General features: G+C 37.2%; 4 protein-coding genes across 4 annotated transcripts; 1 reads left to right on the top strand and 3 right to left on the bottom strand.

Annotated features, from left to right (window-relative positions):
* Positions 1-6,024: 6,024 nt before the first annotated feature.
* On the bottom strand, positions 6,025-7,456 carry FOMMEDRAFT_153928 (NAD-binding protein; the record flags this gene model as incomplete). The annotated part of the gene is made up of 9 exons (XM_007264524.1): positions 6,025-6,066; positions 6,130-6,281; positions 6,337-6,656; positions 6,720-6,859; positions 6,911-7,077; positions 7,147-7,183; positions 7,237-7,244; positions 7,302-7,340; positions 7,408-7,456. 9 exons carry the CDS (start codon positions 7,454-7,456, stop codon positions 6,025-6,027), a joined length of 954 nt encoding a protein of 317 aa, XP_007264586.1.
* A 1,203-nt stretch (positions 7,457-8,659) lies between these two features.
* Positions 8,660-9,925, bottom strand: FOMMEDRAFT_153926 (uncharacterized protein; the record flags this gene model as incomplete). Its single annotated transcript, XM_007264523.1, has 4 exons — positions 8,660-9,062; positions 9,146-9,246; positions 9,347-9,498; positions 9,610-9,925. The coding sequence occupies 4 exons, from the start codon at positions 9,923-9,925 to the stop codon at positions 8,660-8,662; spliced, it is 972 nt and encodes a 323-aa protein (XP_007264585.1).
* A 718-nt stretch (positions 9,926-10,643) lies between these two features.
* Positions 10,644-11,971, top strand: FOMMEDRAFT_153925 (uncharacterized protein; the record flags this gene model as incomplete). The annotated part of the gene is made up of 3 exons (XM_007264522.1): positions 10,644-10,770; positions 10,832-11,523; positions 11,588-11,971. The coding sequence occupies 3 exons, from the start codon at positions 10,644-10,646 to the stop codon at positions 11,969-11,971; spliced, it is 1,203 nt and encodes a 400-aa protein (XP_007264584.1).
* Positions 11,972-13,723: 1,752 nt separating this feature from the next.
* Positions 13,724-15,492, bottom strand: FOMMEDRAFT_27112 (kinase-like protein; the record flags this gene model as incomplete). The annotated part of the gene is made up of 9 exons (XM_007264521.1): positions 13,724-13,957; positions 14,024-14,100; positions 14,162-14,334; positions 14,388-14,501; positions 14,558-14,641; positions 14,693-14,752; positions 14,806-14,945; positions 15,006-15,212; positions 15,313-15,492. 9 exons carry the CDS (start codon positions 15,490-15,492, stop codon positions 13,724-13,726), a joined length of 1,269 nt encoding a protein of 422 aa, XP_007264583.1.
* Positions 15,493-17,602: the final 2,110 nt, after the last annotated feature.

Raw genomic sequence — 17,602 nt, 5'->3', positions numbered from 1 at the left:
TCATACATTCTACATCTGAGACATACCTACATAGTATATATAGACTAACTAATCAACAGACAATGAAGCAAGCTGCAAGAGAGTGAGCCAAGTCCACTATCCCCCCCTCTTTGTGTGATCCCTCTAAGCCTCTCACATAACCTCTCTTTCCCCTTTCTTAACAGGTTATGAGCCTTGAGCTCCCTGCCTACACTTTATCTACACTCTACTACATCTATGCTCTATACAGTTCTACACATTACATGCATGCACACAGCATAATACAACACAGAACTCGACTCACCTGTCTGAGTATCCCAAACGTGAATCAATATGCTGTGAACACACAATCTACCATACTACATACAACCCAGACATTATATGATCATCATCTTAGTGATTATGATCATTGGCCCAGTAATAACATAATCTATGCAGGCAACATTGAAACTATAATGAGTATCACTTACTGCAATTATTAAATGCTAAAATACTCTATAATATCACAGAGATCATGTTATAATAAATTAACTGATCATACTACAGACAAATGTTAAAAAAAAACGAACGTTAAAAAGATTAATAAAACAAATGCTACTCTTCCACTATTAACATTATAATAGTACAAATGATTGACACTGTCAACAAGCACACATATGTTATAGTATAAATCAAATAATAACACATATAGTAATATCACAGCTGAACGATTAATGCTCAAAACAAGCACATATATGCTAAACAGCATATTAAATCAAATAAATAAAACATTTAACATGTATTATAAACAATAATATAATTACAGACACTATAATAACAATAATAATAACAATAATAATGATAATAATACAGATAGAACTAACAGAACGAATACAGAACAATATAATAACTAACACATATTATGGTTGAGCAATTATATGTAACATATTGGATTCAGCAGTTACATGTCAGATATTGCAATTACTTATTGGATACCAAATATAATACACATATCTAAGATATACAGATGAGTACAGATATACAAAAGTATAATTAATAACTACAAATCAAAAAACAATGCTACAGAACGTATAAACTAACTATGTATGAAAGAATAATGTTATAACATGTAAATATTAACTACAGCACAAAATAAGTGCAAAAATTATAATTATTAAACAAATAATACTACTTTACACATTAATACAATTGTGTAAATGCATACTAACAACAAACGAAAGAATTATATCTCTAATATACTTGAAACAACACATTAATACAACTTAATTACACAGAACGTGTTATCACAGCAACTGATTATATAATAAATTTCGAAGTTGTAATGGCAACATTAACTGTACAGTGTATATACCTTAACAAACAATTATTAAATTTACATTGTGACAATATAGCTTGTAGGAGCAAAGTATTAAGCTAATAAGGCTATTACAATGAATAATACAAATATTATTATTACAAACACATTATTATAATAATTACAATCAAAAACAATCATAATATAATATGATTAAATAAATTAATAAAATGTTTAAGCCATATTCTCAGACAGTATAATATAAAATAGGTAATAACAGATGCAAGTGTACTTAATAGAACTCAGCACATTTACTAAAAGTACTACATAAATAATAATTACAATGTTATTAAACAAATATTATACAGAAACAAACGAATTACCATATGTTTCTAACACAAAAACAAAATATTCATTCATAGTTACAAATGATAATTAATAAAAGATAACAAGTACAAACAAATCTTGTATATTATACATAATGTGTACTTATCTACTATAACAAACAAAATACACATTATATAAGTTGACAAACGTTAATCTACATATAAGTGATATATTGGATTATGTTTACTATAATCGTCTCCTAGCATTCTTTAGTTAATCTAGTGCTATACACAATTGTAGTATTCGTTTGACGTTTTATTTGTTAATTGGTTTGCTAGGTAAAACGTTTTATATATTAGTTTTATTTATTTTATTTGAATCATTGTATAGATATACCTATTAGTATCTATCCAATGTATTTCATAGTATTATAATACTGTTCACACTTGTATTAATTGTGTAGTGAGGGCAAATTGATTGTTTGTACAAGAATTGATTTAATAGTTTTATTTAATTATATGTATGCACTCCATACTTGTTTATATAGTTATTATCTGTGTATTGTTTGGTTGTAGTTACAAATTATATTACAATTATATTTGTATTATCATATAGATATATTATTTATCGTTTTATGTATGTTCTAAAGTATTATTTTTGTTATTCATCACTTTTATCCATGAACTATAGTCTGAATTGATGAATTATTTTGTTATATGATGTGATAATTGTCTGTATATTATTTATTTTTGTATTAAACATTGTTAAGTTAATTATATTATTGTATTAATATTATTTGCCAAGTATGAGCATTTGTTTTGTAGTAGAATTATTATTTATTTAACGTTAAAGTTCAATTGCACATTGTATTGACTTCCATTATTTAGTTCTGATCAATGTAATTTTGCTTCACATTGAATGATTTACCTTTATGATCTGTTATGTCTGTTCATAACTTCTATTGCTTAGTCAGTGCTTAGTCTGTGCATTTCATTATTCTATTTTTCATAGTGTCCATAGCATTATACTTTCTGTTCCATTGTTTATATTTAGTTATTAATTTTTCGTGCATATTATCCATTTTCTCCCCTTCAATTCAAGAAGGTATTTCTTTGAAGAATTGGATATTTCTTTAATGTTTATTAATTGTTGTTATAATATAATATTTATATATAATAATTGTAATTGCTTTTGTAGTTTGATTTCTAATTATTAGTATTTTAAAGCTGTGTGTAACATTCATTATAGTAATTTAAATGTTATTACTATTATATCTTTGTTACTGTTGTGTTACAATACATCATTCTTTACAAAAGAAAAAGCAAAGAACAATAGCTATAACATACACACACACATATATATATATACACAATACTATGATTGCAACAATTCACAACAACATTGTTAATGATAAATAATACAAACACACATTAGTAATAATTTACAACAGATAGCTATGTTGGCTATTAAAGAAACAATGTAACAGATTGTATAGTTACTCAGGATGTATTAGAAACAATCAATTAACAAACATAACATTAATAAATTAATACACAGATATAAACAATAATGTAAAGTGAACAAACAAACAGTACATTCATGATATAATGCATATATGATGCACCTAGACACATAGTGAGATGCCTGCAGCCAGACATAACATCTATACAACAAATATACGTTAGCATAAAACCTCATCAATCTTAGAATGAAGCAATCTGGCAAAAACAGATATTATTATTAATATTACAATATACAATCGATGCAACACTTCAATCTGAAGACATAAATCAGCTATTGCTGAATGCTTAACACATATACAAATGTAGACAAATGTGGACAGTAATGATTAAAGAAGGATATTATTGTAACATTGAATATACATTTTACTAGCATGATTCATTAGTTTCACAGTGAAGTAAAAAGAAATTACTAGAGTACTCAAACAAACTGAATAACAAACAATATGACTTAATAACAAACAATATGTCTGAATAACAAACAATAAAACAAAACAAGCAATTGTATTTATGATTTAAATATGCACATATACATACCTACACATGCTAACAAGATTCTGCAGGTCTCTGAAGCATTTATAAATTATTTAATAACATTTACAAACAATCTATTATGATAACAATGCTGTTATTCAACAATATATTACGAACAAACAAACTAATTAAATATACTTAATCAATATAACATTGGACAAACTTAACACAAAGTGGATAACATTCAGAACAGACAGTACACAGAACAAACAATACATTACTACAATACTAATAATATTATTATTAACTACATCAAGTTATAAACGTGTTACACAAACGAACAATTGTACAATGCAGTTGTAATGATTAAACTATCTATACATACTGTAAGCAAACATCTTACAAGTCTACTAGACCTAGTAAGAGTTTGAAGGGGAGTGTTAAGACAAGACTACACAAGAGCATGTCTCAGATGATATAAACTACATTACAAGTAATGACAAACAATGATGGAATACCTTCCATCATACATTCTACATCTGAGACATACCTACATAGTATATATAGACTAACTAATCAATGGACAATGAAGCAAGCTGTGAGAGAGCAAGCTGAGTCCACTATCCCCCCCTCTTTGTGTGATCCCTCTAAGCCTCTCACATAACCTCTCTTTCCCCTTTCTTAACAGTATTACATTCAATTGCAGAGCCTTACTGATAACATCACTAATTGCAACTATTAGTGCAAGTGATAAAGGGCATGAGACAAGTTTCTGTGGCTCACCAGGGTAAGGTACACAAAAGTTAAATTTGACAAGCCATGTCACGTCACAGTCACAATCTTCGCTTACCCGATATGGAAGGACCCTGCGGCCAAAATCGTGAGCTTCACCAACATCACCAGAGGCCCCTTGTGGACAAAGGCTCAGAAGTGACAGAGATTACATATATTCATAGGATTTGAGCCTTATAAGATTGCTCTATTCAAGTTCTGAAGCTAAATTTCAGTAGTAGGCTTTGAGCACTAACACGTCCTATTTGTATTATAAATAAATGATTAGTAATTTATTTGTAATATACTATATTTAGTATAATTAGTCATAATATATTATTTGTCAGCGGCCAAAATCTACTCGAGAAAAATTCAATTTTTTCTTTTTTTCCATTTTTCGTAATTTTGAAAATCTGTTCCACAGAAATGTAGAGAATTGTATCTGCTACATTTCTGTGGTCTTACATTATTGATTTTTGCTTTGTAGTGGGATGAGTTTCGTTGCCAGTCTGTGAGCCAGGAAAGGAAGTTAGGGTTTGATCACGTGCGTCACACTGCTTGTTGAGATTAACTTTCGTGTACCTTATATTGCTCCAGAAGTATTCAGGGTGAAGGCCAAAAGAATGCTTAACTACGGAAAGAAGGTTGATATATGGTCTATTGGGTTAGTGTAACTCGTTGCTATGCATTTCAGGCCTTTATGTGGAATTCATTTGTTAGGGCGGTAGCGTTCCAGCTCCTGACTGCAAAATTCATTTACGACTGTATCCCATTTAAAGAGGAGGATGCTCAGCTTGCCAATGAAAATATGAAGACGGTAATTGCAGCGCTCAATGTAACTAATGAGCATATTGTAAAAGTCTTAGAGAGAGATGACTGCTCTCATATAACAAGGGAAGGTAAAGAATATATGTGTTATTGAGATGCTTCCGCACACTAATAACACACTTCAACGTTCGACAGGAAAGGCATTCTTGAACCGCTGTTTCAAAGTCAATCCTTTAGAAAGGGCTGCTGCTGACGACCTCCTGATTGATAAAGTAAGCATTGAAACGATTCTACTTGTCGGGGGTATAATATAGTGTTGCTAACTTTGCCTTTTTACTAGTGGTTCCAGAAGGAAGGTGAAATGGACCACGAAATAAGAACGAAAGGCTGGTGGTCTAATCTGGAAAAACTAAAAGAAAGGTTGAAGAAGGGAGGGCATAGTGTTCTGACGATTCTAGCCAAGTTGTGTGAAAAACGATCAAGTAATACCAATAGTGGGAGTGAACATCAGTCCAGCAGAAGGGGAAGCGACGCAACAAGTGAGAAAAACAATAAAAATAAAACGAAAATGAAAGGCGGTGAGAGAGAGGAGCTGTCTACAGCAGACAAACGAAAAAATACACTTTGAGCTGGTATAGGATGTTGCAAGAATCTTGCATGGGTGAAGGTGTATTATAAAATTATATACGGAATAAATATGGCATCTTGGTGACCATGGCACTTTCTTCAATCTCAAATACTGACTGAATGATACGAGAATCTCAAATTCATGTACTGGGATCTATTCACGAAAGAATTTAACACATGCGTTACTTCATACCATCGCTTCGATACAATCGATCAAAAAATAAATCCGCTTTCCTTCCTTCGTAATTCAACTTTCGCCTCGCCTTAAGGGTGCTCGAGCAAATATCCTCCATCAATCGTGAACGTCTAAGACAATTTAGTAAATGTTATTAGCTTCCTTACCAAGAAACATAAAGTGAAGTGACGTACTGAACCGTATGCATACTGATTGCAGGCCAGTGCTAGAATGGCTTGTGCCATATCCTCATCCCGACCGGGACGCCCTGCAGGAATTCCCTTCTTGGCGCCGTAGGACTCGTCGACAGGGAGTTCGGACTTATTTGTTTCATCGGAACCCTCAGCTTCGAAATTAAAGAGGTTGGGGCATTACTTCTGGTTAAACTAACAATAGCTTACTTGTCATCTCTGAAGGGAAGATTCCCGGAGCAATACTAGAATCAAGGCCGTCATTTAGAAATTCGATAGCAATCGTGTGTTGGAAAACTAATACACACTTATTGACGCGCACGTTCACCTGTGTACGGCGACATTCTTGTGCAAGTAGAGCACTGAGATGAATTGCAGCAGATTTCGATACATTATATTTGAAATGGTGCTGTGATGTTCGAGTGATTCCTGACATGCTTGTGATGTTGATGACCACACCACGGTGGGCAGCCTTCGTTCCAGCAGACGCTGCAAGTAATGGGAGGAATCTGACTGTTGTGAAGAAAGGACTGATCTCAAGGAAGTCAGACAAATTATTTGGAAAAACGAACCGCAACAGAAGCCGAGCTCACCCTATGACATTCGTGCGATACACATCCTCCCAATCCACGATTTCCTCATCCCAAAGGACTTTACTAAGCGCGGCTGCATCCTCGTCGCCTTTCTCAACTTCACTTGTTCCCTTGGTAATACCAGCGTTATTGACAAGCACCTTAAAAGTCACCATTAATGTTAGAACGATCCCAGCAAGCCTTCAACGCACGTCAACATGTGATTCGCGCTTGCCGATTTCCGCTACAAGCTGTTCAATCGACGCTTTGTCTGTGACGTCAGCAGAAACCGGAATGATCGCGCCTTTCGGGTGGACGAGTGATTGCCCATGTGTTGCGAAGGCTTGCTCAAGCGTTGATTTGCGACGAGAAGTAATGTCTGTGTAGTAAGGCAATAATCGATCAGATATACGAATGTATGAGTCTGAGAACTGGGGGAAAGACTCACAGACCCGCGCGCCGTTATTTGCAAATGCTTGAGCGGCCTGGATACACGATCAGTCAAAGGTGCTTATGATTGACGTTATAATCATCCTACCATGAGACCTGAAATCCGTTCAGCACGTTGAACATATCAATAACTTTCAAGTTTGATATACGCACCGATGCCTGTTCCACCCCCAGTCACTACACAGACCCAGTCTTAAGAACACATATATTCAGATGGTTAAATCCAGTTTTTACAATTTTACAAAGACAGCATGTCAACCTTCGACGTTGAAGAGATTTGAAGTCCTAAAAGTCGCGTTGTTTGCCATTGTGTTTATTTTGCACGTATTGCTAGTCACAGTCGAGGTAGACAGGGGACGAGATGAGAGACGAAGCTGGCGAAGTGCAAACATTTATACAAGGTATATGTCTCAAATTACAGAGTTTTGAAGCCCACTCTCAAGCAGGATGAGGAGTTCTACGTCATCGGGAGTGTCATTGGCGCAGCGATAGACGTCGTCGTACGGGTCACCTCGTCGGGGCTCGGACTGAACATATCCTAACTCTTGAACAAGGCATAGTCGTTCTGTAGACTTGGCCATTTGCTCTTCTAGCAACGTACTCTCCAAGAGATTGACGTCCATTTGGTTTGACATTGCAACGCTAATTTAAAAGACGCGCGGGCACGTGGACATAGAATTAGTCATCATAAACATAATCTCTCTACCATAAGTGGAAAACATTAACATTTCGGTAACTTGGTGTTTTCCCAGTCGCTGGATAGTGTATATTCCCATTTGCTTCGTCCAATTACGCGAGCGGCTTTTTTTACAGGCCAGGATGTTTAACCCTAGATATAGGCTGGACTAGTCATATTTGATGAGCACATTGTAACCTCCATCTTTGACAACATATTAAGAAGCAGTAAGCTAGATACACATCACTGCTAGGCAATTACAACGGTCTAAAACCAAACCAACATAAGGATATTTTTTAGAAGATTTATCATGGTATCCTGGCGAAATCTCGGTGAAATGGAAGGAAGAAACTTGCGTATGTTTAGACTTGGTAACATAAAGCAAGAAGATACAGAGTCTAGCTGAAAGGAGTAAAACATATTTGTGAATTGTGGCAGTCACGGAAGTTTGGAGTGTCCGTAGTGGCAGATCCGCTTCTACAGTGCAGCAAGGCCATCAGGAGAAACCACTTCATAATGATTCTAATCACCCTGTATCACTGATTTCATACTGATCCTGATGAATTGAATATCAAAATCGTGGATGATAGTTGAGTATCATCATTGAAATTATTATATGATATAGTATAGCTTGTATCTTGTCATAATGGTCAATACATAAAACCAAACTGGTAATACAACTCTAGATCTAGTGTGATACAGTGCAAATTAGGTGATAGTACAATGTGTAGGAGGAAGTTAAGTCGTGGTGATGCGCTGATAATGCATGAGATGTAATCTAGACTTGTCCTTTGCATTCCGGTATCGTGATCGTTTGATTTGAAGGCTGCAAGATCTAGAGAGCCAGTGCCAGTCCAAAGAGCGCAGGGAAAAGAACAAAAACAAAATTGAATCGCATGCTAGGCTTGTGTACGTGCCTTCCTCCATTTGACGCGTCGTTCGTCAGTGCACTGACCGGATTTGCTCCGCCTGCCGCCGAGGTTGTTTGCACAGTGGGGAAAGGCGCAGCGCTCGTGTCTGACATCTCCATAGTCACTGTCACCAGGTCGTTATTACCGCCACCGGGGCCGGACGTCCGAGAGGAAGATTCTGAAGTGGCAGACTCTGGAGATGAGGAGGCGGGTGCTTCACGGAGCTTCTCGCCAGGAGTGGAAGTCCGGTTGCCAGTCATGTCAGTGAGGGTAAAGTCCGCTGTGTAGTATTTTACAGGGGGATTGTCGCTGCTGAATACGATGAAGCTGGAGAGCCGTAGGGGGAATAATGTGTATGGTCACTCATGTGCTAAACAGGTTAACGTCGGTCTCTCCTGAGTGCCACTCACAAATTAGACGCATTTTCCCAGAGATCCGCTGGTATAAATGCACGATAAAACAATTGCTGGGGATCCACGTCGGATGCCAAGTTTGTGAGGTGTTTGGGCTCCTGTAATACATACCAGTGTAAGAATTATCTGTGCACGATGAAATGCATCCAGCTACGGGTGGCAGCGAACAGAACAACAGAACACCGCATGGGAACTTACATTGTCGTCTACCCAGAGGTCCATAAAACACGGCCCCATTTCTGCAAGCGATGGCGATGCGTCAGAATCTATCCATGTTACGTTGTTCCAACCGCTGCGCCAGACTGTTGCTTGGACAGGCGTGGTCGGATATAAGCTTGCACCGACTGAACCTGTAGAGATAACAAGGGAGAGGAGAGAAAGGAGAGGCCGATGCATAGGGAGCCAATGGAATATTACGAGAGCGGAGAATATAAAGTATAAGCGAGAGTGATACTAGTGACAGTCCGACAGGCTGAGGCTGGGACGAGAGGTGTTCACTACTTGACCCGGTGTTTCGACGATCACGGAAGCTGAATTCGTGAATAGCGATCGGCATCGCTCAAGTGTTCCGAATTCGAGGTCCGCTGGAGCACGTGCCTCGGAGGTCGCTGTAAAGCTCCATTTTAGGAAATTGCCATGCTTCTCTCTCCGCAGACCACCATCTCTTCTCGTTCTCCGCGTCGCTAATCTTATTCCATGCACTTCACTCGCATCTTGATTTGTCCTCTCTCGCTCCGAGGAATAGCCCCCTTCAGCTGCTATCTGCGCCAGTGACATCTCAACGTTATCTTGCTATCATCCAGCGAAGGCTTTCGAGCTTGCGTTCTCATCGGCAACCTCACAATCTGTGCAATAATGCATAGCAGTCTTGTACTCAAGTATTGTGCAGCCGTAACGGCGAATTTAGCCGCCGTTAATACTGCGCTCAGCCTGTACTCCGCGTGCAAGTAGCCACAGACTTCTCGAGTCTCCGCCAGACATTGATCATACAATGGTAAGACTCGCGTTTGTCCCAGCGCGGTGTTTGAAATGTACACGGCTCTTACCATTACGGTCTCTCTAGCCATCTCAACACCTAACTAGGCCTGCTATCTGTCTTCGGCGGTTTTGCCTTTCTTTGGGTTCAAAAGGCCGTTGATCCAGCTGTGCAGACTGTGTGTCCTTCGTGTTTTCCACTTACGTCTGTCCTCCGATCCTTCGCGACGATTCTCGGGCCAGTGTTTCCGCGCCGTTGCCAATATTCTAAGGTCATATGTGTTCCTGAAATGTGCGTTTGATCATTGCCGTTTTAGCGCATCAATCTAAAAGACGGTCTCATGTTAGTTTTTGAAGACCGAGCAAGTCGGGGAATATAACCGCTTAAAACTACCTGCGTTTTTCTCGTATACGTCCTTTTCGACTGTTGTTCCCCTGTCTTTCGCCTACGCTTGATACTCTGCCCAAAATTCTCGCCACACACCCTCACGTTTATGATCGTCTCTTACAGCAGAGGCCGATGTCACAAATTTCTTATGTACCGAACCCAGGAAAAAATACCGCAGGCCTTAATCATACAATGCGAGATATCCAACAAGACATCGTTATGCCAAAATACTCCAATCAATATTCAATATCTCATATAGGTACGCCATAACGATATTTACTCTTATCATTGATATTCATATCGATGTCTCATTTAATTAGATTTCCACGAGGCTGCTAATCCTCTACCAGCGTTATATTCGAACCTTGACGCGCAGGGGGCCGATCATATTCTCAACGACACTCAATTCAGTCAAAGATCCTTCCTTGGATATGACACTAAACGCAACTTCTCTAATACTTCTGAGGAAGATCCCTATCGACCGCAAACATTCTACCAGTCTCATTTGCATTTACCATATTCTCCGGACTCTGCTCAACCTTGTCCGCGAATCAGTCGACAAAATTCTTCGAGCACGCCTCCGGATTATCAGACACCAGCTGGCTCTGCGGTACCAGCACGTGGATATAGCATCTCCCAACAGGAGCAGAATCGCAGAGGATTGACATCATTTCAAGTGTCGCCGTCCCTGCACCCCAGTTTTGCGTGCTTCGGCGGAGCTCAGAACATCCCGTGGTATCCGTTACCAGGAATATTTGCCGATCAAATCAATTCAGAGGCGACTCGCTGTGCTCGATTTCCAGCGCAGTCTATGTCTCCGCAATTTATTTGCTCCGAATTATCTGAAGAGCGCCCGCCACAGCGCCGACGTATCGCTTGGTCCAACTCAATAATATGTAGTTCCTCAGACGCAGGAAGTACATCCGATACCTCGCATACGACAGTATCCAGCACCCAGCGCCAAACCACGCACGTAAGGAAATCCCGTAATGCCAAGAAGGGACGCGGGAAGGTATGCCAGTTGCCTAACCTCGCGCAATCCTCGTGTTTCTAAGTTGCACATCCTATCGATCCAGCGTACGCACACGGAAATTACCGGGAATTCATCTTCTGCATTTACTACCTTCTCAGTCAGTCTAACACCGGCAGAACATGAACCCGCTGGTGCAACATACATGTCTACAGTCGACTTCAGGTCCGACTCAGACTGTCAGGCTTTCGAGCACGGCCCGACAGATCTGCCTCCTCGACCTTACATTGGTGGCCCCGATTCCACGAGTCCTTGGAAACCACGAAAGAATTTGGGTACAATACCGGGAAGTGCGCTCGATTATGTGAGGCCCTATTCAATTTCTTCTCTTCTTTCCATCTCTGCAATAAATTCTTGCGGCCTAATTGATGTCGTGGCGTTAACATTGTGCACGGCTGCCTCTTCATCAAAGATTTACGAACTTCATTGATGTCATGATCAACAAAACTCTTAACTGATTCGCTCTTCTCCTTTACACAGCTTCCTATCGTTGAAGATCGCATGGCACGGTTAGAGAGGGCCCTGGATTTGTATTTAAAATACAGGGGCGAACGCGCTGTCCAGAACGCGATTTTACCTGGATTGGACATAGATACCGAGCCCGCTAACTAAACCTATTTTTACCCACGCATACTATCTTCTTTTATTTCCCTCTCTGAGGCATACCTTCTCCGTCAAGTATCGATCTCCTGTAACTGTCCTGTATATTACAATCATAGTAGAGAATCGCCATTACTTTCTTTCAGCGTATAACGCGCATTGACGACGATGAAAGCAAACATGTATCCTTCGCACTTAATAGAAAGATTTTGAATATCAGAATAGACACAATCACATTCGAACTTCGAAGTCATCGAGATTTACGGCTTCACTCTTGTGACCGGGAGTCTTTGAACAATGCCCTTGAACAACGGATGGTGGAGCTGGAGTTAGAATAGAACCTCCAAAAGTCCGTCCATCCCTTAACTTCTCACTATGTTTACACGCAGATTGTTTCTCTTGCAATACATCACAAGATGCAGACAATTTCACTGTGGGACAGCTCGTTGGCATCTTTTTTCAGATTGAAATTTCCGAGCTGTAAAGGGTTTTCATCTGTGTAACCAATAAGTATGCAAGTCTGAATCATCAACGCTTACTCTATTAAGACTCTGTGTATTTTTTGCATATTATTATTAGGGCTTCTGCAGATTCTAATTTTTGCAAATGAATCAATCACATTTGGTACACGACTACCTTACTCTCATAGACAGAATGCTCTGTGGCCATCACAAATCATGCAAATCATGTTCGGGGTGGAGGTCTAGATGAGACTAACACCTGTGAATGTATGTAAATTTGTAATTAGAAAAAGTCTGAGATGGCCAAAGATGTACACGTGATTGCATTCTTGGCATTCTAATCCAACTGCCAGTGTATGCACAGCTGCATCAATGTATGGCCAAGAACTCTATGGAGCACCAATAGGACCAAATAGAATTGACTTTAAGTACATATGTAGTAGTAATGATTATTTCATGCCTGCCTAGTTTGCACAAATTATTGTAGTAAAGTAATGTGTTAACATTTAAATTGTCTTAGATATGTTAAAGTCTTGTAAAAATACACTATTAGAGACATATAACCAAAACATATATTCTAAACATACATAACTGAGACACACATTCAAAACATTATTATTATATGTATAAATAGTACATGAATCTACAGACTATGAAACTGATAAACTATACTATAAACATAAAGCTAAGTCTACTAAACCTCTACTTGTGTAACTTATACTCTACTATTACTGAGTATAAACTTACAGAAGAATATTAGCTAACATAATATAAGTAGTCTAAATAGCTTACTATATGTGTTAACTGTACTGAGTTCAGTTCAGTCCTCTACACTTTTGAAAAAAACTCTAATGTACAACCTTTGTGTTACTGTCAGAAATTTAGTACAATAGTTCATTATAAGTTCTAAAGACTAATATGTCTAAATATAATAACTAACTTACTTTCTTAACTTATTGTTTATTATTATCAAATAGTACTACTTATCAGTTATAGTTATAACTATCTAAGGTACATTTATAGTAAATGCTTATGTTTATTACTTGTGTAATTAACTTTAAAGTCTGTTCTAGTACCTTTAAAAGTCTTACACTATAAACAATTCACTTTCAATTAATACTCTATTTCCTTTCACTTGTTCCATGTTTGATTGTACTTGTTCTTTTGTGTTCCTTAGAACTAGGCAATTTTCTATGTTTGTCAGTCTTTTGTTGATGCCTAGACACTGAATGCTGTTCTTTTGTTTTAGATGTAGTAGCACCATCTTTAGGCTTGGATCCCTGTACTTTGCTTTCCTTTTCTACTGTACCAGAGTTAATACTCTTACTTTCATTTGTAATACTATTCAACCAGTCCTATAAAATTACATAATATGTTAGGATCTGTTTCTTGGTTTTGTTAGGCAGATACAACACACATACATTTTCATCAAGAGCACTCCTTGCTGTTACCCTTTTATATTGGTCTATCTCAAGACAGCTCAGGATAAATTTTTTTGCTAAGCAGTTCATCATTTAGCTATAGCTTGTTATGTCTAATTTTATTCTTTATATTCTCACCTTCATTAGAGATATGTGAGAAACAATCATCTTGTAATGTGTTTGCAACTTTCTTGTTGTCCAAATTGTTTGCAACTTCATCAAGTTGATTAATAGAGGGATTTCTAGTACCCCTCTTGTTCAGCAAATAACGATAAAGAATTGCTGCAGCAAGGATCTCAAGTGTGATTATTCTAGAAACACAACATCTACACCTTTCTTCACAAATAGTTTGCACCAGACATACCCTATTCCCCATATGTCTTCAGCTTCCGAGTGGGTTCCCCAAAATACCTCGGGGGCATTGTAATCTGGTGATCCACACCGTTCAATTCCCAAGTAGTTTGTTTTTGGTACTACACTAAATTCGAATATTACAGAAGACTTGCAAAGCACATGAATGACTGGACGACTTACTAACTGAAATCACCTATCATGAGCCGGTCTTTGGTGAAAGGAGCAGATTCCCCATGCGGCCGCATTATAAATAGGTTGTCAGTCCTAATTATGTTTCAAATATTATGACTCTCAAACTTGAAGGATCGAACTCACTTCATATCTCTGTGCATATACCCTTCAGAATGAAGATAGGCTAGGCCATCGAGTGCTTGCCTTTCCACAAATAAATGTAAGCTACTACTAGCACGTGAAAAACACTACATTACCTCATATAATGTATTGCTTCCGTTTCCGTCAATGTATATCTGTGGAACGTCAGAATGCGCTCATTGAGATTCCCGCCAGTTGCAAACTCAATAACAAGGACCCAAGCTTGATCGTTTTCAAAAGCTCCATAGAACTTTATCTTGCATACCGTTAATCAGATGGCTTAATAGTACTGGCGAAGTTTAACATGATGACATACTATATTCCTGTGTCTAAGCCTTGAAAGTAACTGCGCTTCGCGTTTTGCAAAGCTCATAACACGCTTTTTTTCGTCGGGTCCCCTATAAAAGAAATCATCTGGCCCTTTTATCTTTGGCATTACTTTTGCAGCAAACACTTTATTCGTATGTTTCGTATCCTGGCCCAGTCCCATAGTTTGTGTGTCAAAATCACTTCGTTCCACTTGCTATTAAAGGTAACTATCATATTAGTTCTCGGTTTGATAGTATACGTCCAATGAGCAATAAAAAAACATTCATCCTCTGGATCACAAAAAATGCACTCACCCACACTATACTATACGTGCCCTTACCAAGTGGGTTTTTACCTTGCTGTTGTAGTATTCCTGTACTGCCTTTCTTATTCAATGGTGTGAACCATGTCTTCTCGAATTTGGCAGCATCTGTACCAGTATGGCTGAAAGGGACCAGGTCCTGTAGTTCTGGTAAAGGTGAGTCTGCAGACATTTGCCTATAATATGAGTGTGTGATAACTTCTGAAATACGCGATATTGAGATGATTGTAGTTGTTAGGAGGGGATGTTGCTGTAGGTCTATAAATCCTGGCTCCTTTGCCTTAGTAGATTACAAAGTGCTGATTTTGCATCTTATTGTATTAAGGGGACTACTCTATAGTAGTACCTTTAGTACTACATTGCACCCTTTGATATGCTGGATATGGTCCACTTAATCTGTTTAAAGTTTGGGTATTCATAAAAAGCATTATTTATATAAGATGTCAATCTAGGTAACAATTATATTTAGATGATACAAGTAAGATAAATTTTCAGATTACTATCTAAATTGCTTGTGAGAGTCTTACACTTTTTACAGTCCTAAGTGTACTGTGTAACATTACTATTAGCAAGTTGTAATGTGTGAGTTAAGACTTTACTCTAGGATACAGATCAGGTAATTTGCTAGTATTATAGTTATCTCAAGTATATTGATAGAGTAATAAAAGAGTCACTCTGTCTCAGATACTACTTATACTATTTTTCATAAGGTAAACAGAATTAGAAACTTGTGTACAATCTTAAATTCTCTTGTGTTGTAAAGTAAAACAACAAATAGTTTAGAAGAATTTGACCTGGAACTTTTGAGCTCTCTAAACATACTGTTAGTAGTTATTACCTTTAATGTATACAGGTTTTACTATTGTGTATTTGTATCCCTACTCTCATACCTGCTTTTCCTATTTTCTGTATATTACTAATACTATCCTACTTAGTATTAATAGTAGTGTATTGAAACTCCTGTAATGTGTCTAGAGAAGAACACAGGTGAATCAATATGTTTGAGGGGAGCTAAACCACAAGTCCTATAAGACTAGAGTGGTTCTGAACAGATACAGGTTCTTCCAGCACAGGTGCAACCTTGAAAGTAAGATGTGAAGAACAGAACATACACTTGCAAAGTACACAACAAGCAGAGTAATACAGAAACAACTAAGACTAAGACTATGCCTCATACTAGAGGACTTCAAGACAAAAGACAAGAGCTAAATTAATGAGTGAACTATCTGAATTCCCTCTTATAACTAGTACATAAGTAGCTGTATTTATAGTTTTCTGAGTTCTAGAAAAGTGTAGTACTAACAGGGAAATGTTAGGGTTGAACAAAAGAAAAATAACAAAAAATACATGAACAAATAAGAGAACCTTTTGCTAGAGGTTAGAACAAAATAGGGTGAAAATTGTATAAAGAAATTTAAGTAGTCTGTATTCTGGCCATAGAGAATATTATACAAAAAGGAAAGGCAAGATTTGAATTGAAAGTAGTAGAAAGTTCACATACTGTTACCATCTGATTAGTGTGGACAAAGTGTAGAGAATTCTGAGATTCTGACTGTCTCCTGAGATCATTACTTTGATTGCCCTAATGTCCTATCTGATTAGAAGATTGTAGTACTTTGATCCAGGCAATAATGACATAATAGTTTGCTGAGCCACTTACTGTGATGCAACTTGTGTTCTGAGCCTGTAATATGTACATGATCTATACATCCTGTAAGGTGAGCAGCTTGTGTAAGTCTATTCTGAGACTGTACAAGTTTACAGTTCTAGTTGTAAATGTTTGTAATACAGAATAGTTGAATGTTCTTAGGAGACACTTCTATGAGCTACATGGATGTTCAGAATTGATTACTATAATTGTCTGTATGTAATGTATGGTTCTTAGTATAATACTAATTGTTTCAGTATTTACTCTGTTTTTGTAAGATTCTAATATACTGTGTATAAGTATACACATAATTTACAAGTCTATTACAATTTATAGTTATAAATTTACAATTGTAATTTTAAGACCTTAACTCTTAAGTATAAGTATATATACTATATACTGTATTTACACTCATAATTATAAAATTATAATAGTACTTACTAGTAAATAATAATAATAAAACAATTCTTGTTACTTCTATTTAAGCTCTTTATAATTTTTAACAAGTGTAGCAGGAGTGCCCCAAGTACTCTCTCTTATTAAGACATCAAGCAAGTATCTACCTTATATACTATATAGTGAAGTCTGATAATCTGAGACATTCCAAGTTGCAGTAATTCTACATAAGGCAATT

The sequence above is a fragment of the Fomitiporia mediterranea genome (genome assembly GCF_000271605.1).
Source record: "Fomitiporia mediterranea MF3/22 unplaced genomic scaffold FOMMEscaffold_4, whole genome shotgun sequence".
NCBI lineage: Eukaryota > Fungi > Basidiomycota > Agaricomycetes > Hymenochaetales > Hymenochaetaceae > Fomitiporia > Fomitiporia mediterranea.
This window is presented reverse-complemented; position numbering and strand designations above follow the sequence as displayed.